The 23123-nt window shown below is 40.4% G+C and overlaps 3 protein-coding genes across 3 annotated transcripts; all 3 read right to left on the bottom strand.

The window, feature by feature from the left end:
• Positions 1 to 427: 427 nt before the first annotated feature.
• Positions 428 to 1633, bottom strand: LOC109026844 (keratin-associated protein 4-6). Its single transcript, XM_019026644.3, has one exon. The coding sequence runs from the start codon at positions 1579 to 1581 to the stop codon at positions 853 to 855; it is 729 nt and encodes a 242-aa protein (XP_018882189.3). The 5' UTR covers positions 1582 to 1633; the 3' UTR covers positions 428 to 852.
• A 9219-nt stretch (positions 1634 to 10852) lies between these two features.
• LOC101135404 (keratin-associated protein 4-6) lies at positions 10853 to 11855 on the bottom strand. Its single transcript, XM_055388160.1, has one exon. The coding sequence runs from the start codon at positions 11807 to 11809 to the stop codon at positions 11159 to 11161; it is 651 nt and encodes a 216-aa protein (XP_055244135.1). The 5' UTR covers positions 11810 to 11855; the 3' UTR covers positions 10853 to 11158.
• A 9860-nt stretch (positions 11856 to 21715) lies between these two features.
• KRTAP4-4 (keratin associated protein 4-4) lies at positions 21716 to 22717 on the bottom strand. Its single transcript, XM_019026648.4, has one exon. It carries the CDS (start codon positions 22670 to 22672, stop codon positions 22247 to 22249), a length of 426 nt encoding a protein of 141 aa, XP_018882193.2. The 5' UTR covers positions 22673 to 22717; the 3' UTR covers positions 21716 to 22246.
• Positions 22718 to 23123: the final 406 nt, after the last annotated feature.

Raw genomic sequence — 23123 nt, 5'->3', positions numbered from 1 at the left:
CATGAGAGATGGATAAATCTTAAAGACTAGCCTCTGGTTTTACAAGAATGGGATAAAACAGATAAGGGCAGAACAAGATGACAGGATCGGGGGCCATGGGTGAAGGAGGGAAATGGAAAAATAAAGCAAATAAGAGAGGAGTGAAATTGTAGGGAAAGATACACTCTCAAAAATATTTAAGAAAATTTAGCTGTGGGATATAACCCTTCTCCATATTCATAAAAAAACTTAATTTAAAATCTTTATTTTTTTCAATACTTTTGGAAACATCCATGTATTGCCTTTTTTTTTAAGTCATTACATGTTGCAATTTTCTTGAAGGTGAGAGCAAGAATAGGATTCGTTCAGCTGTGTTTGGGTGGAATTTCTCAGGAACTAAGGACAATCATTACAAAGCAACACAAAAAGAGCATTGTATTTCTATGCGATGAAAGTGGAGTTTTATTCAGAAGCAGCAAAAATAAGATACAGAAACATTGCTGTAAAAGGAAATACAGGGTGAAACAATCAGACTTTCAAATCTGAGAGTGAGACATCCTTGCCCCGAGTTACCCTGCAAGAATTTCCATGTTTGGGACAGAAGAACTTGGTATCCATAAATACAAATATAAGGTATAAAATTTGGTAAATTCTATTAATTTCTTTCTGTAAATAATATCTAATTTCACACTTGGGTCAACATGGGGAACATATATTCTAGATGTATAGCCAGGACATATATCCTAGATATATGTCCAGGATATGGACACACAGTTGGTGGGAATGGCCTCTTCTGAGTTGTCTATGAGATGCACAAGGTCTGCTTCTGTGATGAGTGAGCTGAAGGGGAGGAGATAGGTTCAGGAAAGGAGCTCAGCAGCAAGAGGAGACACAGCACAAGGGACGGGGGCAGGTGGAAATGACACAGGTTGGGCGATAGCAAGTGGTGTGGCAGGAGACTCGGCCACAGACTGGACGCAGGCAGCAGCAGGGGCGGCAGCAGCACGGGCGGCAGCAGCAGGGGCGGCAGCAGCAGGGGCGGCAGCAGCAGGGGCGGCAGCAGCAGCACGGGCGGCAGCAGCAGGGGCGGCAGCAGCAGGGGCGGCAGCAGCAGGGGCGGCAGCAGCAGGGGCGGCAGCAGCTGGATTCACAGCAAGAGGGATGGCAGCAGCTGGAGATGCAGCAGCTGGGACGGCAGCAGGTTGGCTGGCAGCACACAGACTGGCAGCACTGGGGCCTGCAGCAGCTGGACACACAGCAGCTGGGACGACAGCAGCTGGAGATGCAGCAGCTGGGACGGCAGCAAGTGGGCTGGCAGCACACAGACTGGCAGCACTGGGGTCTGCAGCAGCTGGATACACAGCAGCTAGGGCGGCAGCAGGTGGTCCTACAGCAGGTGGTCTGACAGCAGCTGGGACAGCAGCAGGTGGGCTGGCAGCACGCAGACTGGCAGCACTGGGGTCTGCAGCAGCTGGACACACAGCAGCTGGGGCGGCAGCAGGTGGTCCTGCAGCAGGTGGTCTGACAGCAGCTGGGGCGACAGCAGGTCTCCAGGCCACAGCCCTGGTCAGAGCAGACGGAACCACAACAGGAGCTGACCATGGTGTCAGAGGGTAAATGTTCTGGGTGGGTTTTCAGGAGAGTGAGTTTCGTGAGTTTGGGAGTCTCCTTGCTGCATGTCCCCTTTTATACCCAGCTGAGGAGACTTTGTGATTATGAGAAGATTGTTTCCTTGTTTTTGTTTATATGACACAAATGCAATTACTAAATTATATTGTGTTTTTCTAGTAAAAAATCCCAATATATAGAAAATCATTATTTCCCTTTTCTCACCCTGGTGTTCCCACATGAGTCACCTCTTGTTTTCCTTTCCTTGGTTTCAGTGTCACATGACTTCAGTCTCTGGGTATCATGTGACATGGGAGGGCCACTGTCACTTGTCTGTTTCTCATCTTGATATCGTTTTGGGAGAGCTTCTGATTGGGCTAAGATCTCTAGTTGAGAAATGCATGTGTCAATCAGCTGGAATGCTGACAGGAAAAAAGAAAGTATGCTCCTGTTTTTGAGTGTGAGAAATGAGGAAGCTTATGATTCATTGTATGTATTCTGGGTGGCCATTGAGCTAACTAAATTCCTAGGTCATTGCAAGCTGTGCTAATTCTCATCACTCTGGTGCACCTTGAAACAGTTAGTAGTGACTCACTGTTTCTAAGGAACAAAGCATCATCTGGGCTTGAGCTGCGTCTGTCTTCAAAAGTGTCCTACAGGCTGAGGTAGAGTAATGTGGATCATAGTTTTTGATCTGCCTTTTGAAATATCAAATGTGTAATGGTTACGCTTTATTGACATTTTGTTAAAATCTTTTTCATACATTTTGAGCTAAAACATCTAGCAGGGTTTTTTTTAGTATCACTTATTTCTAAGATTTTTTAAGAAGCATTGAGAGGAATATAAAAGATATATTCTTTAACTTACAGGTACTTATGTAACTGTGGACCTCAATTTTAAAAATCACCCACTTTCTCTTCCTTTCCTCCCCTCTCACCTCTTCATTCCTTCCCTCTGCACACTCCCTTCTGGCAATACTATCTAATATCTTATCTGATTATATTCTTGCTTAAGAAATTCCAGAGGCTAATCTTGAAACAAACCAGGCACAGAGCCCTGAGGAATCCTCTCACTTAGGGGGAATCTTGAACAATTAATCCACCACCATTGGGCTGAAGTCAAAATAATGCCTCACAAACCTCTGGACACCCAATATAGCCATTGGAACAATACATGCAGACTCAGCACCCTGCACCACCCCTGCATGTCTCCCATGCCAAGTTTCCCTTTCAAAACCCTATGGCAAATTTTAAAATTTAAGATGGCACTTTAGAATGCTAGTTCACTAGCTAAAGGATGTCAATGAGAGATATCTTGGGGTGAAATGTTTTTATTTCCTTCACCTAGCATTCTTCTAGTTATTCGTTACCAGTTAGTTCAAATGCCATTTTTCTCCAATATCTTTCTTGGCCTCACACAAAGCAAGGTTATCCTCTGGTTTACTGGCTCTCCAACTAGAACTAACTTTCCTTTCACCAGCCCTTGCCTCTTATGTGTTTGCTTTCCAGCAGCAAGCAGCTGAACCTGGGTCCAGTTACATTTACACAGAAATTGCATTCATAACAAGTTTTTATTTTATTTATTTACGTATTTATTTTTTGAGATGGAGTTTCACTCTTATTGCCCAGGCTGGAGTGCAAATGGCACCATCTCAGCTCACTGCAACCTCCGCTTTCCAGGTTCAAGTAATTCTTCTGCCTCAGCCTCCCAAGTAGCTGGGTTACAGCCATGCATCACCACGCCCGGCTAATTTTGTATTTTTAGTAGAGATGGGGTTTCACCATGTTGTCCAGGCTGATTTCAAACTCCTGACCTCAGGTGATCCACCCACCTTGGCCTCCCAAAGTGCTGGGATTACAGGAGAGAGCCACCGTGCCTGGCCCATAAAGAGTTTTTAAATAAAATCCTCACATGATTATGGTTCTAAATAAAGGGTCTTCTTTAGTGCCATGGACATTCAGGGAAAAGTAATTATTCAAGGAAAAAACAAATTACCTTCATGATATTTTCTCTTCCTGGGAATGAAGGGATGTCTCTTGTGAGCTTATGTGGGGCCTGAGGAACCTGGAGATCTCTGCCCTAGTGGAGTTTGTATTCTAGAAGGAGCCGATAGACACATGAATTTCCGATGGAGAATGAGATGATAGAGCCCATGTGTAAATAAGGCACCACAGAAGTGCAATGGAGGAAGGATTTTCCTCACTGAAAAATCACTGACTTGAGGCGGATTGATTAGTAGGAGAAAAGGCACACACATTTATCTAACAAGTATACCCAAGAGCCTTCAGAATGAAAACTCAATCCCTCAATAAGGTACAGAAGCTTATACAACATCTTGAGGTCGCAGAAAGAATGAGGGCTCAGAGCATGGCCAAAAACAGGAAACAGGTTTTAGTGGCAAGGCAGGTGTATTGGTCCATTCTCATGCTACTATGAAGAAATACCCAAGACTGGGTAATTTACAAAGGAAAGAGATTTAATTGACTCACAGTTCACCATGGCTGGGGAAGCCTCAGGAAACTTACAATCATGGCAGAAGGGGAGGCAAATACGTCCTTCTTCACATCGTGGGAGCAAGGAGAAGTGCAGAGGAGAAGGAAGATAAGCCCCTTATAAAACCATTAAATCTCATGAGAACTCACTATCACATGAAGGTAACCGACCCCATGATTAAATTGCCTTCCCCTGTGTCCTTCCCATGACACGTGGGGATTATGAGAACTACAATTCAAGATGAGATTTGAGTGGGGACACAAAGCCTAACCATATCAACAGGTTATGGGAGGGAGAAAGAAAGAGGCTTGGCTAGCAAAGGGGGTCTTGTTATGTGGATGAAATCTCACAGGTAGCAACTCTCAGAGAAAAGAGATGGTAAATGATTTTTTTCAGAACTCTAAGGGTGTCAGACAGTCAGTTATTCTCTTCTAGATCCAGGAAAGGCCTATAATGAGAAGGCCTGACTGCATTAATGGAGATTCTCTACAGATGCAAATTTCCTTCACAAAAGACAGATTTGCAGGGCCACTTTAGTCTGCTGGCCATGTGGCAGCCATCTTAAAATATGTCAAAAAATATATTTTGGGGCAAAATATTTTTTATTTTCTTAATTTAGCATTCTTCTAGTTGTTTTTTACTGTCCAAATGCCATTTTTCTCCAATATCTTTCTTGTTCTCACACAAAGCAAGGTCCTTCCTCCACTGCACATCTGTTGTGCCTTATATATGCACAGCCTCTACTATCTGATTCTCTCTCAGAAATTCATTTGTCTATTGGCACCTTCTAAAATACAAACTCCATTAGGGCATAGACTATGATCTATTCATCTTTATATAACAGAACCTGAAACATATGTTTAATGGATGAAGATTTTGTCAAGGCTTTCAAGGGTCACACTGACCTTTGAGAATACAAACCATTCAAATAGGTGGAGAGAAAGGGGATATAAAAGGAGCACATAATTGAGATTGGGCATGCCCCTAGCTTGTGATGGTGAAAGTGATATGCTGAAAGGTCTGTTTTGAGAAGTAATGAGAGAAGTTGGGATTGATAGCATGAGGGAGAAATTGTGGGTACCCTCAAATCCTGGAAGAAATGGTAGGGAGCTATGAAAAGCCTTCAGGAAGGAATGTTAGGTGATATTGTAACCGCCCAGTGGGTTCATTTTTCTTGCTGCCCAGATGGAGCAAACTTACCAAGACAGGGGAATTGCAATAGAGAAAGAGTTTAATGTGCATAGAGCCAGCTAAAAAGGATACCAGAGCTTTGTTACTATTCATATCAGCCTCCTTGAAAATTAGGAGGTTAGAGTTTTTCAAGGATACTTTTGTGAGCAAAGGAATGGGTGCTGCTGATTGGTTGTGGATGCAATCATAGGGCTGTGGACCATGGTCCTTGTGAGCTGAGTTTGCTTCAGGCAGCAGGGGTCGGTGGGGGCAGGACCAGCTGAGTCAAGAGTCACAGGTCCAGGTGGGTCTCCTGATCATCAGAAATGCAAAAACATGAAAAGACGTCTCAAAAATCTAATTTTAGGTTCTACAGTAGTGATGTTATCTGCAGGAGTAATTGGGGAAGTTGCAAATCTTGCGACCCTGCAGATAACATCACTACTGTAGAACCTAAAATTAGATTTTTGAGACGTCTTTTCATGTTTTTGCATTTCTGACAATCAGTAGGCCCACCTGGACCTGTGACTCTTGACTCAGCTGGTCCTGCCCCCACCGACCCCCGCTGCCTGAAGCAAACTCAGCTCACAAGGACCATGGTCCACAGCCCTATGATTGCATCCACAACCGATCAGCAGCACCCGTTCCTTTGCTCACAAAACTATCCTTGAAAAACTCTAGCCTCCTAAGTGGCTGGTAATTGCTTATGTCTACACCTTAGCAGAACTCAGCCTCCTCTCATCCTCTTAACCTGGTGAACTTTCATTAGTTTTACAAAGGTGGTTTAGTTTTGTGGAATGGATATTATCATTTAAACTATAAACTAAATTCCTCCCCCAGGTTAGCTTGGCCCAAGCCCAGGGCAATTTGGAGGTTAAAGGCAAGATAGGAGTTGGTTCAATCAGATCTCTTCCACTGTGATAATTTTCTTGCTGTTATAATTTTGGCAAAAGTGCTTTCAAAATATATGCTATGCGCAATTTATTTTAATTTTTGATCTGCCTTTAGAAATGACAAAACACTCCTGGATTTCTGGGAAGAGATGCCATTAAAAAATTGAAGTGAGGCTGGACGTGGTGGCTCACACCTGTAATCCCAGCACTTTGAGAGGCCGAGGCAGGTGGATCACAAGGTCAGGAGATCAAGACCATCCTGGGTAACATGGTGAAACGCTGTCTCTATTAAAAATACAAAAAAATTAGCTGGGCATGGTAGCGAGCGCCTGTAGTCCCAGCTACTCGGGAGGTTGAAGCAGGAAAATGGCATGAACCCGGGAGGCGGAGCTTGTGGTGAGCAGAGATCATGCCACTGCACCCCAGCCTGGGCAACAGAGCGAGACTCCATCTCAAAAACAAGAGAAAAGAAAAAAGTTGAAGTAAGACAGTAAAATTTGAACTCTCAGCATCAGGTGATGGCCATGAGCATAACAAAGATAAATTATTCTCTTTATTATGAAATAATAAATTTATTTATGAAATAACTAAATTCTTTCTTTGAAAGAATCAGTAGAGACTTGGAACAAATTGAAAATAGAGGTATAAGAAGGGTTCTTCCTAAAAGTTATAAAAGATATTTCAATTGAACTAATTGTTTACATATTCTATAATTTTCTATATATGTAATTTATACCTCCACCTACTTAAAGCCAATAATTAAAGTTTTTAAAGGATAAATAAATCAGAAAGGATAAGATGTGCCTAAAAAAGAAGAACTTAAAAAGAATAAGCCATTTAGAGATAAGGAAGAAATATTTACATTAAAAGACTAGAATGGAATCGTTGGCACAATTATGCACTAACTACACTTGTTCTTTTCAGAAACTTAAGCAAAATAAAAACCCAATGTGTTACGGAATTCCTGTCCCTCCCTCCCTCCCTTCCTTCCTTCCTTCCTTCCTTCATTCCTTCCTTTTCTTTCCTTTCTTTCTTTCCTTCCTTCCTTCCTTCTTTCTTTTTTCTTTCTTTCTTTCTTTGTTTCTTTCTTTTTCTTTCTTCTCTAAATATTGTATACTGAGAATTTTGCTGGATGCTGGAATAACAAAATAACAAATGACATGTTTTGCAATTGTTCTACTGTTTTACATATATTCGCTCAATTACTAGTCCCAACAATCCAGTATGGTAAATTCTATTATAATCCTCGCTTTACAGATGAGAAACTTAAGGCACAGGTGGGATTCAAGCCAGTAAGCAGGGGAAATGTAATTTTATTTCAGCCAGCCCAGCACTGGGTCCATGTTTTTAATCACTATACACACAACCTCTCTGCAAAATCAGATATGAAAGGAATTTTCTCTATCCTCATGTTGCTTTTGATGAAGTAAAATTTATGAATTTTTTTCTTTGACAGCTCTTGGGTATGTGTCATATTTTAAAAGGCCTTTCCAGTTATAAATTTACATAAGCATTATCCCATAATTTCTGTTAACTTCAAGGTTTCATGTTTTATATTTTAAGATATTTTACCTACTAGGAATTTATACAGATACAAAATATGAGGTTTAAATGTTTTATAATCAGATGTGACCAAGGCTCAACATCATTTATTAAATAATACATCTTCCCATTACTGAGTTAAAGTGCCACCTTTTCATATAATAAATTCTTTTGTGTATGTTAGTCTATTTCTGGACTTGATTTTCAATTCACTAATGATTTTTCATGTGCTAGTATCACAGTCATCAATGTATGGTATTAACATGCTTCTAATGGTTATCAAGTTCAAGTCCGCCTTGATAGGTTATGGCAATATGCCAGTGAACTCATATATCTGTGTTGCAAAATGGTATATGTATACTGGGTTCCTTGCCATGAAAATGTGGATTGCACCTGTCTGGCCTCTGAAACTGGCATCGAAAAGAATACACTAGCTGAGTCTGCAGTGGCGTATGAGTCTTACTAGGTTTGCTGAGTTTCCTGTAAAATTCTGACTTAGGTGGTGCAGCTGAAACAATTGGTGGAACCAACTTGTTTAATCACCAAGCTTGTTGATTAACCTCTTCCTTACTCAATGGCCAGATGGGACTGTTATAAGGGAGTTCATGGGAATTAAAACTCTTATTTCAGTTACTTCTTTAATCAAAACAGGCATCTATTGTTGCCTTTCTGGAGTTCTATCTTGCTTAGTTTTACTAGCTAGGAAAGGCTTGAGCAATTCCAAAGCTATATATTTATCATGGGCAAATAATACTGAGAGACTTTGAAGTGAATGAAACATCAACTAAGTCAATGTTTCATTCACTTAAAATCCATCTCTACTGTGCATTTAGATAAAGCTGATGTGACCACAGCATAATAACTGCAGTCACACTTTCCCATTCATAAATTTATGTCTACCTTGGGTTTCACCACAATGTCTTCCATATCATCTTTGGACCCTTCAGAGCACCATAACTCTCTCCAAAGCCAATGACTGTACTTGAGTGTCTGTGCATACTTATTCTAAGAAGTTTTGCATGCCACCCTTGGGACATTTCACCCAAATTATTGCATAGGCCTTCAGACCCGGGGTACCTTCTCCTTGTTATTGTGAGCCCTGGTTACTGAGCTTTCCCTTGTTGCTTTCCCTGAACTCTAGCTACACCTTTGCAAATAGTCTCTTTATTACGCAGATACACTGTGTCATCTCATTCCTGCTGTGGCCCAGTTCTTGTGGACACAGGAAATTACAAGCCTCATATACTTTAATACTGAAAAGACCATATAAAACCTATAGTCTTTGATTTCACTCTAGCTAATAAAGCATAATGTTAAAACCAAAGCCTGCATCCTGTAATGAGCAGTTGTCAAAGAAAAACATATGAGAGGATAAAAGATTTGTTAATTCTGATGTATGAAATGACAAGTCTATACTCTGTAGAATAATTTAGAGTGAATGGAAAAGGCTGAAGCTGAAAGTGTCTGCAAGGCATTTTTATGATATGCTAAGACCATAACGCCTAACTTAGGCTGGAGTGAAGCCCACGTAATGTTAACTTCTATTCATGTAGTCGCTTGACAACTTAAAACTTCTTTATTTTTACATTTCAGAAATAATAATTAGCTCTTAGTTACATTTCTTTGGAAATATAACACAGCTAATAAATAAAATTCTGATTTATAGAAATTTTGGATTTAAAGAAGTTTTAATATACTTTGGATTATTAGCTGAAATATAAACCCTTATATTTATATAAATAAGATATATTGCACATATTGTGACACATTTTTTCATCTGCATAGAATAACACTTATTTGAGTTTTGATGATGAGAAAACTGAGTCTCAAGGAAAAATCCCACCCATGTTCTCTTAAGACAAAGCAAGGTGATTAAAGCCCAAAACAAAGGAGTAAAACCATCAAGAAAATGAAAAAACCTCAGTAACATTAGGGGCTAAAATTATAAAGGAGTTTCAGTCTGGAAATACTAAGACTTTGAGCATCTATTAATTAAAAGATGTAAAACTTTTATGAGAAAGCTGCCACGGATGTCATAAATTTCCCGAAATCTTGACTTAGAAGGTACACTGTGTTCTGAAAGATCATTTTATGTTAAGAGAGGAAAAAAGGAAGGAAGGAAGGAAGGCAGGCAGGCAGGCAAGGGGAGGGGAGGTGGAGGGAAGGTAAAGGGATTAGAAGGGGAGGGAGGGGGATGTAAGGAAATAAGAAAAAAGTACTTGAGCTAGGGAGAACACTCAAAATTTCCACAACCAATAATGGAACATACTGGAAGTAGAAATACAGTCAGACAAAATGTAGATGACTTCATGATGTTCAACTTGCTGGAGTTTTTAAGGGACACTTGAGGCACATACCAAAACTTAATTTTGAGTTGTAGAAGACAGTGCAACAATAATACAAATTTTCTTGCTGTTCTGTCAAAAAGAAAATTATGCTAAGATATTATTCTAGCCCAGGGTATTGTTTCAATCATAGTAACAGCAGAAATTGTATTTATTTATTTATTTATTTATTTATCTATTTATTTATTTATTGAGACAGAGTTGCTCTGTCACCCAGGCTGGAGTGCAGTGATGTGATCTCGGCTCACTGCAACCTCCTCCTCCTGGGTTCAAGTGATTCACCTGCTTCAGCCTCCCAAGTAGCTGGGACTACAGGTGTGCACCACCACGCCCAACTAATTTTTGTACTTTCAGTAGAGAAGGGATTTCACTATGTTGCCCACACTGGTCTTGAATTTCTGGCCTCAAGTATTCCACCCACTCAGCCTCCCAAAGTGCTGGGATTGCAAATGTGAGCCACCACGCTCGGCCAGAAACTGTACCCATTAAGAGCCTATACTGCATTATGTACCAGGCCCTGTGGTGAGTATATTACATGGGTTATGTCTCTTAACATTTAAATAACGTAATGCGTTATCTCTATTCACAGAGAAAGAAAACTGAGGCCTGAGGAGGTTAAAAAACTTGCCCCATGCCACACAACAAATACCTAGGGAGTCGTGATTCCAATACAGGGAACATGAATCAAGAGCCCAGGCTCTTAAACACGCTCTCCTGCATATGAAGAGAGATGGCCCTTGATGTGAACTGACAGGTAAAGACACACACACACACACATACACACACACACACGCACAATGAAATCACTAACAAATCAGAAGATTTCAATATTAGGGAAGTGGCTGTTTATTAATACATGAAAACAATATTATATGAGATCATCACAGTTAGTGTCCCCTTCGAATGAAGACACTGCTAATCTAAAAATAACTGCATTGGGGCCTGGCATAATGTACTTTAATGAATGTGTTTGTCTGTCATTTCCTAGAAGAGCTGAATGTCCACTCTGAATGTCACATGAGACAAACTGACAGGGAGGTGTTCATTTTTCCAGTGACTGGCTGGCTACAGTGCATTTTAAATGACTAATGAAGACATTCATAGTATGACAAATATCACAAGGAGACATTAGCAGCAAGAGGAGGCACAGCACAAGGGGTGGGGGCAGGTGGAGATGACACAGGTTGGGCGATAGCAAGTGGTGTGGCAGGAGACTCGGCCACAGACTGGACGCAGGCAGCAGCAGGGGCGGCAGCAGCTGGATTCACAGCAAGAGGGGTGGCAGCAGCTGGAGATGAAGCAGCTAGGATGACAGCAGGTGGGCTGGCAGCACACAGACTGGCAGCACTGGGGCCTGCAGCACCTGGACACACAGCAGCTGGGGCGACAGCAGCTGGAGATGCAGCAGCTGGGACGGCAGCAAGTGGGCTGGCAGCACACAGACTGGCAGCACTGGGGTCTGCAGCAGCTGGACACACAGCAGCTGGGGCGGCAGCAGGTGGTCCTGCAGCAGGTGGTCTGACAGCAGCTGGGGCGGCAGCAGCTGGATTCACAGCAAGAGGGGCGGCAGCAGCTGGAGATGCAGCAGCTAGGGTGGCAGCAGGTGGGCTGGTAGCACACAGACTGGCAGCACTGGGGCTTGCAGCAGCTGGACACACAGCAGCTGGGGCGGCAGCAGGTGGTCCTGCAGCAGGTGGTCTGGCAGCAGCTGGGGTGGCAGCAGTTCTCAAGGCCACAGCTCTGCTCAGAGCTGACAGAGCCACAACAGGAGCTGACCATGGTGTCAGAGGGTGGAGGTTCTGGGTGGATTTCTAGAAGAATGAGGTTCTCAAGTTTGGAAGTGTCCTTGGGCCACAGCCTCTTATATACTGCCCAGCTGTCCTGTTGGTACCACATTTTCCTTGTTTTTGTTTACTTAATAACTAAGTGATTATCAGATTACACAATAATCTTTGCCCATTTAACGGTTTAAACTTGTTGAAAACAAAATTTTCTTGTCTGGATGTAATAAGATCTATCACGTCTGCCTTCTCTCATGATTCACACCTTGGTAGCATCTTCTAGACCACATCCTCTTCCTCTTCCTCCACAGAGGGCTGTTCATGTGATTCCCTGCATTTGGAATTGCCTTTCTCACTCTCGCTTCAGGTACCCTCTACCAAAATGGGATTTGGTCAGTCACACTTCCAGTTATGCATTCCCTCTAGTGACCAATAGCGAGGAAAGCCCATCTGCTCAGTGTGGCATTCCTAGTCTGTGGGTCATTATTAAGCAATAAGCAAAGGGATAGCAATACCTGCGTGTGGCCTTGGTGACCTCTGCACTATTGAAATGGGTTTCCCTGAATGTTTCAAATTTTGGGTCATGTTCCATATCCTTAAATTTTTATACTTGGTGTTACTAATGGGTCAGTTTCTTAAGTTGATACTTTGCTGTCCTGTATTTTGTGTCATGTCTCTCCGGCTAATCTATTAGATTCTGGAAGACATAGTCCCATTTTTATTCCATAACTCATTGTTTTTTTAAATGCCTCTAACTGTCTGTTAACATAATGCAGGTGTGTGTTTTCACTTTTTAAAAAAGAAATTTGAGATAATTGTAGATTTACATACAGCTGTAACAAACAGTCCCAGGAGAGGCTGTCTGTACTTCACCCAGGCTCCCTAACACTGTGTAACACCTGTATAATACTTTTAAGAATCTATCTACCCCCACTACTGTGTCTTGCATGATGTGCTTAATATAGAAAGAGCTCAAGCTCAGTGAAATTAAAAACAGTTAGTTATTTTTCAGATTGACATATAATATTGTATTTACCATGTACAACATAATATTTTGAAGTATATATACATTGTGGAAGGGTTAAATCTAGCTAATAAATGCATTACCTCTCATACCTATCATTTTTTTGCGGTGAGAACGCTTAATATCCATTCTTAGAATTTTTCAAGAATACAATATGTACAATATATCATCATTAACTATAGTCACTATGCTCTACAGTAGACCTCTTGAACTGATTCTTCCTGTCTAGCTACAATTATATGTCTTTTGACCAGTATCTCCTCAAGCCCCTGACTCCCTAGCCACCCCTAGCCTCTGGTTATCTTCATTCTCTGCTCTACTTCTATGATATCAACTTTTTTGAGTGCGATCATGTGAGTGAGATCATGTGCTGTCTTTTTATGACTGATTTACTTCACTTAGCATAATTTCCTTCAGATGTATCCATGTTGTCACAAATGACAGAACTTCCGTCTTTTTACAGCCAAATAGTATTGCACTGAGTATATACTGCATTTTCTTTATCCACCTACTCGTTGGTGGACATTTGCACTTTGTGCATATCTTGGCAATTGTGAATAGTGCTGCAATAAATCTGGACATGCAGTTATTTCTTCAACATACTAAGTTCATTTCCTTTAGATACATAAGGTACCCAGAAGTGGATTGCTGGATAATACGGTAATTCCAGTTTTAATTTTTTGAGGAACCCTTATATTGTTTTCCATAATGGCTGAACTAATTTACATTCCCACCAACAGTGTACAAGGGAGTTTTTTTCACATCCTTGCCAATACTTGTCATCTTTTGTCTTTTTGATGATAGCCATTCTAACAGGAATAAGGTGATATCTCAATGTGGTTTCGATTTGTATTTCCCTAATGATTAGCAATGTTGAGTACTTTTTCACAAACCTGTTAGCCATTTGTATGTCTTCTTTTGAGAAATGTCTAGTCAGGTCTTTTGCCTATTTTTAATCAGGCTTTTGTTTTCTTGCTTGTGAGCTGTTTGAGCTCCTTTTATATTTTGGATGTTAACCCCTTATGAGATATGTACTTTATAAATATTTTCTCCCATTCTGTAGGTTATCTCTTGACTCTTTTTGTGGTTTCCTTTGCTGTGTGGAAGCTTTTTAGTTTGACGTAATCTCAGTCATCCAATTTTTCTTTCGTCGCCTGTGCTTTTGAGGTCATATTCAAAAAGTCATTGCCGAGACCAATGTCATGAATCTTTCCCCCATACTTTCTTCCAAAAATTTCATAGCCTCTGATCTTACATTCAAGCCATTAACCCATTTGAACTGATTTTTGCACACTGTAAGAAATAAGGGACTAATTTCATTCTTCTGCATGTGGATACCCAGTTTTCCTAACACAATTTATTGAAGAAACTGTCCTTCCCCCATTCTTGGCATCTTTGTTGAAAATCAATTGATTATAAATGAGTGACTTTATTTCTGGTCTCTCTATTCCATTCCATTGGTCTGTGTGTCTGTTTTTATGTCAGAATGATGGTATTTTGGTTACTGCGGTGTTGTGGTTTATTTTGAAGTCAGGGAGTGTGTTGCTTCTAGCTATATTCTTAGTGTCCAAGATCACTTTCGTTTTTTGTGGTTCTATACAAATTTTAGAACTTTTAAAAAATATTTCTGTGAAGAATGTCATTGGTATATTTATAGGGATTGTGTGAGATCTGTAGATTGCTTTAATAATACTTGGACAATATTGGAATAAACACAGGATATCATTCCATTTATTTGTGTTTTCGTCCATTTCTTTCATCTGTGTTTTACAGTTTTCAGTGTAGATATCCTCACTTCCTTGGTTAAACTTGTTCTTAAGTATTTTATTTTATTGTAACTATTGTAAATGAAATAGTTTTCTTGATTTCTTTTTCAGATAGTTTGCTATTAGTGTATAGAAAACCTACTGGGTTTTGCATGTTGATTTTATACTCTGCAACCTTACTGAATTTGTTTATTAGTTCTCACAGTTTCTCAGTGGAGTCTTTAGGGTTTTCTACATATAAGATCATGTCATCTGCAAATAGAAACAATGTAACTTCTTCCTTTCCAATTCAGATATTTTTAAAATATTTTATTCGTGTAAATGTATAATTTTGTTACATGGATATGTTGCATAATGGTCGAGTCAGGACATTTAGAGTATCCATCACTGAAATAACGTGCATTCTACCCATCAAGTAACTTCTCATCATCCATCCCCCTCCTACACCCCTGCCCTTCAGACTCTCCATTGTCTGTCATTCCACACTCTACCTCCATGTGTACGCATCATTTGGCCCCACTGTAACTGAGAACATGCAGTATTTGTCTTTCTATGTCTGAGTTGTTTCACTTAAGATAATGGCCTCCGGTTCCATCCATGTTTCTGCAAAAGACATGGTTTCATTATGTTTTATGGCTGAAGAGTATTCCATTGTCTATATATAGCACATTTTCTTTATCCAGTCATCCACTGATGGACATTTAGGTTGATTCCATATGTTTGCTACTATAAATAGTGGTGCAATAAACATATGTGTGCAGGTATATTTTTGGTATAATGATTTCTTTTCCTTCAGGTAGACACTCAGTCATGGGATTGCTGGATCAAATGGTAGTTCTAGTTTTAGTTCTTTGAGAAATCTCCATACTGTTTTCCATAGAGGTTGTACTAATTTACGTTCTCAACAACTGTTTATGCGTTCCCTTTCAGCTCCGTCTTCATCAACATTTGTTATTTCTGTATTTTTGATAACAGCCATTCTTACTGGTATAAGATGATCTCTCATGGTGGTTTTAATTTGCATTTGTTTAATGATTAGTGAAGATAAGCATTATTTCAAATGGTTATTGGCCATTTGTATGTCTTCTTTTGAAAAATGTCTATTCATGTCCTTTTCCCCTTTTTAATGGAATTATTTGCAATGTTTTTGTTGGTAGAGTTCCTCTTAAATTCTGGATATTAATCCCCTGTTGGATGGATAGTTTGCAGATATTTTCTCCCATTCTGCAGGTTGCCTGTTCACTCCATTGATTATGTCTTTTGCTGTGCATGACAGACCAGGAGCACCATCATCTTGGACAAACACTGCCACTTGAAGTTGCAGCTCCCTTTCTAGCCTCATGCATTTCAAGGAAATCACTTCTCTTCTAACTACAAGCAGCCAGAAACAGCAGACAGTAAAACACAGATAAGATAGCTCTGGCACAGAGGGAAGCAGGGGGAAAGTCTCTTGGGTAACTGCCAAACTTCACCCTCGTACAATGGGCCCCAGTAGAAGAGTGGGCCTTAATAAGCACTTTCCTTTCCCTTCACGTGCACTAAGATAGGGAAGTTAAAAGCAGACTCAGGCTATGCCTGCAAGAGAATAGACACACAACTCTCCCTCCCAGATAAGCACAACAAAGAGACACAGAAGCAGTCCAAGCCTCTAAAAAACTCTCCCACCCTGAATCCTTAAAAACTCTTAGTCTGTAAAAGAGTGCCTCCAACCTAACTCAGCCAAATGCCACTCTTAGGTTTGTTTTCTCTAAAATAAATCTGTCTTAACTGGCAAGCCATCTTTCATGTTTCTTTCCTTTTTGTTTAATTCTTACAGTGCAGAAACTTTTTAGTTTAGATAAATCTTATTTGCCTATTTTCTGTTTTGTTGCCTGTGCTTTAGAGGGCATAGTCATGAGTTTTTGGCTAGACCAGTGTCCAGAAGAGTTTTCCCTAGGCTTTCTTCTGGTTTCTTTCTTTCTTTCTTTCTTTCTTTCTTTCTTTCTTTCTTTCTTTCTTTCGTTCTTTCTTTTTTTTAGACGGAGTCTCGCTCTGTCACCCAGGCTGGAGTGCAATGGCTTGATCTCGGCTCACTGCAACCTCTGCCTCCCAGGTTCAAGCGATTCTCCTGCCTTAGCCTCTGGAGTAGCTGGGATTACAAGCACCCATGACCATGCCTGGCTAATTTTTGTATTTTTAGTAGAGACAGCGTTTCACCATGTTGGTCAGGATGGTCTTGAACTCCTGACCTCAAGCAATCCACCCGCCTCAGCCTCCCAAAGTGCTGGGATTACAGGCATGAGCCACCGTTCCCGGCCTCTTCTATTACTTTTATAGCTTCATGTCTTACATTTAAGCCTTTAATGCATCTTGAGTTGATTTTTGTACATAGCGAGAGATAGGGATCTGGTTTCATTCGTTTGCAAAGGCAATCCAATGTACCCAGCATCATTTATTTATTGAACAGGATTTCCTTTCCCGTGTATGTTCTTATCAACTTTGTCAAAAATCAGTTTGCTGTAAGTATGTGGCTACACTTCTGGGTTCTCTATTCTGTTCCACTGATCTATGTGTCTATTTTTAACCCCAAACCATGTTGTTTTGGTTACTATAGCCTTTTAATATAATTTGAGAATGGATAATGTAATGCCTCCAGCTTCCCCACCCCCCTTTCGGATTGCTTTAGCTACTTGGGCTCTTTTTCACTTCCTTATCAATTTTAGGATTTTTTTCCCTAATTCCATTAAAAATGACATTAGTATTTCAGTAGGAATTGCACTGAGTCTGTAGACTGCTTTGGGCAGTATGGTCAGTTTAACAGCATTAATTCTTCTGATCCGTGAGAATGAAATGTTTCCCATTTGTTTGTGTTACCTACAATTTCTTTTGTCAGTGTTTTGTAGTTTTCCTTGCAGGTATCTTTCACCTCATTCGATAAATATATTCTTAAGTATTTTTATAACTATTGTAAATGAGATTGCATTCCTGATCTGGTATTCAGCTGGATCATTATTGGTGTATGCAAATGCTACTGATTTTTGCTTGTTGATTTCATATTCTGAAACTTTACTGAATTTGCTTATCAAATCCAAGAGTTTTTTGGTTGAGCCTTTAGGGTTTTCTAGATATAAGATCATGTCATCTTTTGCTGTGTGAAGCTTTTTAGTTTAAATAAGTCCTGTCTGCCAATTTTTGCTTTTGTTGCCTGTGCTTTTGACATCTTAGTCATGAATTCTTTGGCTAGATCAAGGTCCAGAAGAGTATTTCCTAGGTTTTCTTCTGGTATTTTTATAGTTTCATATTTTACATGTAAGTCTTTGATTTATCTTGAGTTGATTTTTGTACACGGTGAGAGAAATGGATCCAATTTCATTCAGCAAACAGAAATAATTTGCCTTTCTGTTTTCAAATTTGAATACTGTTTATCTCTTTCTCTTGCTTGATTGCTCTGGCTAGGGCTTCCAGTACTATGTTGAATAGGAGTGGTACAAGTTGGCATCCTAGTCTTGTTCCAGTTCTTAGGGAGAATGCTTTCAGTTTTTCCCTATTCAGTGTGATGTCAGCTATGGGTTTGTCATATGTGACCTTGACTATGTTGAGGTACATTCCCTCTATACCTAATTTGCTGTGAGGTTTTTCATAAAAATATTCTGAATTTTTAAAAATGCTTTTTTTGCATCTACTTAAGTGATCATATGCTTTTCGTCCTTCATTCTATTAATGTGATGTATCATGTTTATTGATTTATGTGTGTTGACCTAACCTTGCATCCCCTGAGTGAATCTCACTTGATCACGGTGAATGATCTTTTTAATATGTTGTTGAATAAGGTTTCCTGGTATCCTGTTGAGTATTTTGTATTTTTGCACCTATGTTTATAAAGTATATTGGCCTATAATTTTCTTTTCTTGTAGTGTCCTTATCTGGCTTTGGTAAAGAGTAATGCTGTCATTATAAACAGATGTTGGAAATGTTCCCTCCTCTTCACTTTTTGTGGAAGAGTTTGATAAGGATTGGCATTAATCCTTCTTCAGCTGCTTGTTAGAATTCACATGTGAAGCTATCTGGTATTGGGCTATTCTTTGCTGGAGGTTTGTTATTGCTACTTTAATCTTCTTATTCATTATTGGACTCCTCAGATTTTCTATTCTTCATGATTCAGTCTCGGTGGGTATTATGTTTCTAGGAATTCATCCATTCCTTCTAAGTTATCCATACATTTACACACAAACATACACAGACATACACATACACATACACATACTCATAAGTGCGTGTAAATCTGATAAAACTAGAACAAGTTTTGTGGATTTTACCAATGTCAGTTTGTGGGGTTTGACATGTACTCTAGTGATGGAATATGTGACGACTGGGGAAAACTGGGTGAAGGGTGCATAGGACTTTGCTGTACCTTTTTTTCTACTTTCTGTGAACTTGTAGTTATTTCTAAATAAAAAGTTAAAAATATATATATGAGGATTATTGGGAAAAAAAGCGGAGCATGCTTTTACTTGCCAATCTCATTGAATATTTACGACATCCTTACTATATTTTGTGGCTATTGTGATCATTTCCTTAAAGAAAAGCAACACTAGGCTGAGATAGTTAACATGTACAAGAACATACCTGGTATGTAGTACAGTCAGAATTCAGCCCCAACTCTCTCTAATTCCCAAGTGCACAGTCTATACTGTATATAGAGCTTCCTTATCAGTTTAAATCCCTTCCTTTAAATAAGTTTAAATCACTTCATGGGATGCAGTTTATTGAAGACTTTCTATTTCGGTGGCTGTTGCAATTCATAGCTCTTATGTTAGATGTATTAGGTTCAAATATGCCTCCTTTGATACATTTTCCTATTTCTGCTGTGAGACAGAATCCTAGTTTTGATAAAAAATCTCATTAGAGAATATCAATTTAATTTTTCAATTGTATGATCCCCTGATAACATGTACTCTCCGGTTGTGCAGAAAAAGAGACAGAAATATGCATAGGCCAATTTATTAATAATAAACAGTGAAAGAGAACCATACACACAGATTGTCTCAAGTCTACCTAAATGGTACCTCTTTTATTACACAGAACAGCTGTATTTTTTCTTTTATGCACTTTTTTCTCTTTAAACTAATTGTTTTGTTGTCATTTTAGAAGTTCATTTTTTTTTATGTTTACCTAATTGATACCTCATCTGGAGGATTGGACCATCTATGAGTCTTTCTTCTTCTCCCACAGGTTGACCCATAGCTAGTGGTAACTGATGTCTGAGTGCAAAATTCCAACCACCTTGCCTCTCAGAAAGATGGGTCTGTGATACTAATCACACTCTAGAGCTTCCTATGGGGTCAGAAGAGAAAATAATTCAATAAAAATCATGTTCTGCCTTAGGTTTTTAAACTCCTCTATTCTGCTTCCCAGTTTCTTACTGATTTCTCCTGAGAGCATTTTCTTATAAATCACTTATCCAAGAATCCTTGTTTTCGGTTCTATTTTGAGTGAATCCAACTTAGCACACCTCTTAAACACAGTTTCTTTTAGAATAAAAGTTACTAGCATGGCAATTCTGCCTTATCCTTCAGATATAATAATGTGGAAGAAAAAGAGATTGAAGACTGGGTGTGATGGCTCATGCCTGTAATCCCAGCACTTTTGGAGGCTGAGGCAGATGGATCACTTGAGGTCAGGAGTTCGAGGCCAGCCTGGCCAACATGGTGAAACCCCATGTCTACTAAAAATACAAAAATTAGCTGGACGTGATGGCACATACCTGTAATTCCAGCTACTTGAGGGGCTGAGGTGGGAAAATCACTTGAACCTGGGAGGTGGAGGTTGCAGTGAGCTGAGATGGCACCACTGCCCTCCAGCCTGGGTGACATAGCAAGACTCTATCTCAAAAAAAAAAAAAAAAGAGAGAGAGAGAGATAAAGACAACTAGTCCAGGGATAACTGTGCCAAAACTGAGGAGAAGAAGAAAAAGAAGAAAAGAAAGAAGAAGAAGAAGAAGAAGAAGAAGAAGAAGAAGAAGAAGAAGAAGAAGAAGAAGAAGAAGAAGAAGAAGAAGAGGAGGAGGAGGAGGAGGAGGAGGAGGAGGAGGAGGAAGAAGAAGGATAAGAAAAATATTTATTTAGAACATTTACCTATTTACTAGGCAGTATACTCAAGAGTTGGCCATGACACCAGGGTAACCACTGATATTGTATAAAAATGATTTAATTATGTCACGTGAAATAGGCCAAGCACAGAAAGACCAATTGCTAATGGAATGGAACTCATGAAGATAAAGAATAGATTGCTGGTTATCAGAGTCAGAGGAGGGTGCCTGTGGGAAATGAAGAGGTGGATTGACGTGTACAAATATAAGTTAGAGATAAAAATATGACCTAGTATTCAATATAACTGTAGGATGACTATAGTTAACGATAATCTATTACACATTCCAAAGTAGCTACAAAAGAATAATTCAGATGTTCCTAGCATAAAGAAAAGATAAACTGTGATGGATAATCCAATTACCCTGATTGGATCTTTACAAATTATATGGACGTATCAAAATTTTATATGTGCATCTGCTGTATATCAATAAAAAAGGAAAAATGTTTTGAAGGGCACTAATACTGAGGTTAGGAACACTGGTGTCTTAGATTGGGTCCCCACTGGAGCCGACCCAGGAGTATATTTGGGAGGTGGTCCCAAGAAGTGCTGTATGGAACACGAAAAATGCTCCAGGAAAGGGAGGGAAGTGAATACAAGATGAGTTAATGATCAGAATAGCCCTGTAGGCAGCTGGAATTTGGTGTCTCTGAGACCACTGACAGGCTGGTACAACATGCTCCCAACTGGAGGAGAAATAACTAAAGCATGTGTTCACCAACTCTCACTCATTTGTTGAATACTGTTCCAAGAGGCTTTAACTCTACAGTCCAGAGCTTGCTCCTTGGCTAGAGAAACTCTTTAAGAAGAGAGTTCCAGGTGCTTGCTCTAAGAAACCACCATTGTATATTAGAATAAAGTGTGCTGAGGAAATAGAGGTGGTGCCCCTGAAATTACATTCTGCAGAGAAGAACAACAGAAAAATTGACTGGTAATGACCACACTCAAAAAAGAAAAATAATGAGACACAGTATCTGTATATTTCTATGCCTGAAAATTTATTTAAGATTTATTTAGATAAATATTTGTTTAAAATGGAATAGCTCCATATGAGAAATTATGGCAGAGAGCAAATATTTCAATTAAGATAGTTGACAGATTTCAGAGCAAATTACAACTTATGTTCATTTGGTAGAGAGGTAAAATGTGGGGGGAGCATATATTTGGAGGCCAGATTCAATCTAAGAATTGGTTGGAACTGAAGTTTTCCAACTAGCTTCCCATAACTCAGCTCATAGATGAGCTACATCAAGAATGCTGGTTGATGAGAATCTGGTGAGTCCGGATGACAGCCTCAGCAGCAAGAAGCACTAGAGCAGGTTGGGCGGCAGCACATGGTCTGGCAGCAGTTGGGGCAGCAGCAACTGGAGATGCAGCAGGAGAGCCTGCAGCAGCTGAAGCCACAGCAGGAGGAGCTACTGCTGCTAGAGATACTGCAGGAAGGCTGGCAGCAGCTGGAAATGCAATAGCTGGGGTGGCAGCAGGTGGTCCTGTAGCAGGTGGTTTGCCAGCAGATGGGCTAGCAGCATAGAGACTGGCCACAATGGGGCCTGTAGCAGCTGGACACACAGCAGCTGGGGCGGCAGCAGGTGGTTCTGCAGCAGGTGGTCTGGCAGCACTGGGGTCTGCAGCAGCTGGACACACAGTAGCTGGGGCAGCAGCAGGTGGGCTGGCAGCACACAGACTGGCAGCACTGGGGCCTGCAGCAGCTGGGGCGGCAGCAGGTGGTCCTACAGCAGGTAGTCTGGCAGCATTGGGGTCTGCAGCAGGTGGGCTGGCAGCACACAGACTGGCAGCACTGGGGTCTGCAGCAGCTGGACACACAGCAGCTGGGGTGGCAGCAGGTGGTCCTGCAGCAGGTAGTCTGGCAGCAGCTGGGACGGCAGCAGTTCTCTAGGCCACAGCCCTGGTCAGAGCACACAGAGCCACAACAGGAGTTGACCATGGTGTCAGAGGGTGGAGGTTCTGGGTGGGTTTCCAGGAAGGAGGGTTTGGAAGGCTTGGAAGTCTCCTTGCCCCAGATCCTCTTTTATACCCTGCTAAGGGCTGATGTCATCGGATGCAGCACTCTTTCCTTGTCATTGTTTGTTCTAATGAGCAGGCAATTATCAAATTAGGCAAGTTTGTTTTTCTGCTTAAATTTGTCAACATGGAGAAAAGCATTATTTCCTTCCCCTGGTGTGTTAGGATTCTTCAGGTCAGCTCTTCTTGAACAACCTCTTGTGTGCCTCTTGCTGCAGCTTCCTCCTAGAGCTGCCATGTGACATCTGCCTGCAGGTACCATGTGCTGCAGCCTCATTTTCCTTAATACATTATGTCTGACCTTGGGTGATTTTAATTCTTCTAGGCCCGTAATTTTCTTTTGGTGACTCAGGAGGAGAAAGCTGTGTTTTAAT

Source organism: Gorilla gorilla, chromosome 4, assembly GCF_029281585.2.
Source record: "Gorilla gorilla gorilla isolate KB3781 chromosome 4, NHGRI_mGorGor1-v2.1_pri, whole genome shotgun sequence".
NCBI classification, from domain to species: Eukaryota; Metazoa; Chordata; class Mammalia; order Primates; family Hominidae; genus Gorilla; species Gorilla gorilla.
Note: the sequence above shows the minus strand (reverse complement) of the source record. Positions and strands in the feature narration are given on the sequence as shown.

Bases quoted from the DNA above. Each gene is read 5' to 3' on its own strand.
- LOC101135404 (XM_055388160.1), bottom strand. From the start codon at position 11,809: ATGGTCAGCTCCTGTTGTGGCTCTGTCAGCTCTGAGCAGAGCTGTGGC.
- LOC109026844 (XM_019026644.3), bottom strand. From the start codon at position 1,581: ATGGTCAGCTCCTGTTGTGGTTCCGTCTGCTCTGACCAGGGCTGTGGC.
- KRTAP4-4 (XM_019026648.4), bottom strand. From the start codon at position 22,672: ATGGTCAACTCCTGTTGTGGCTCTGTGTGCTCTGACCAGGGCTGTGGC.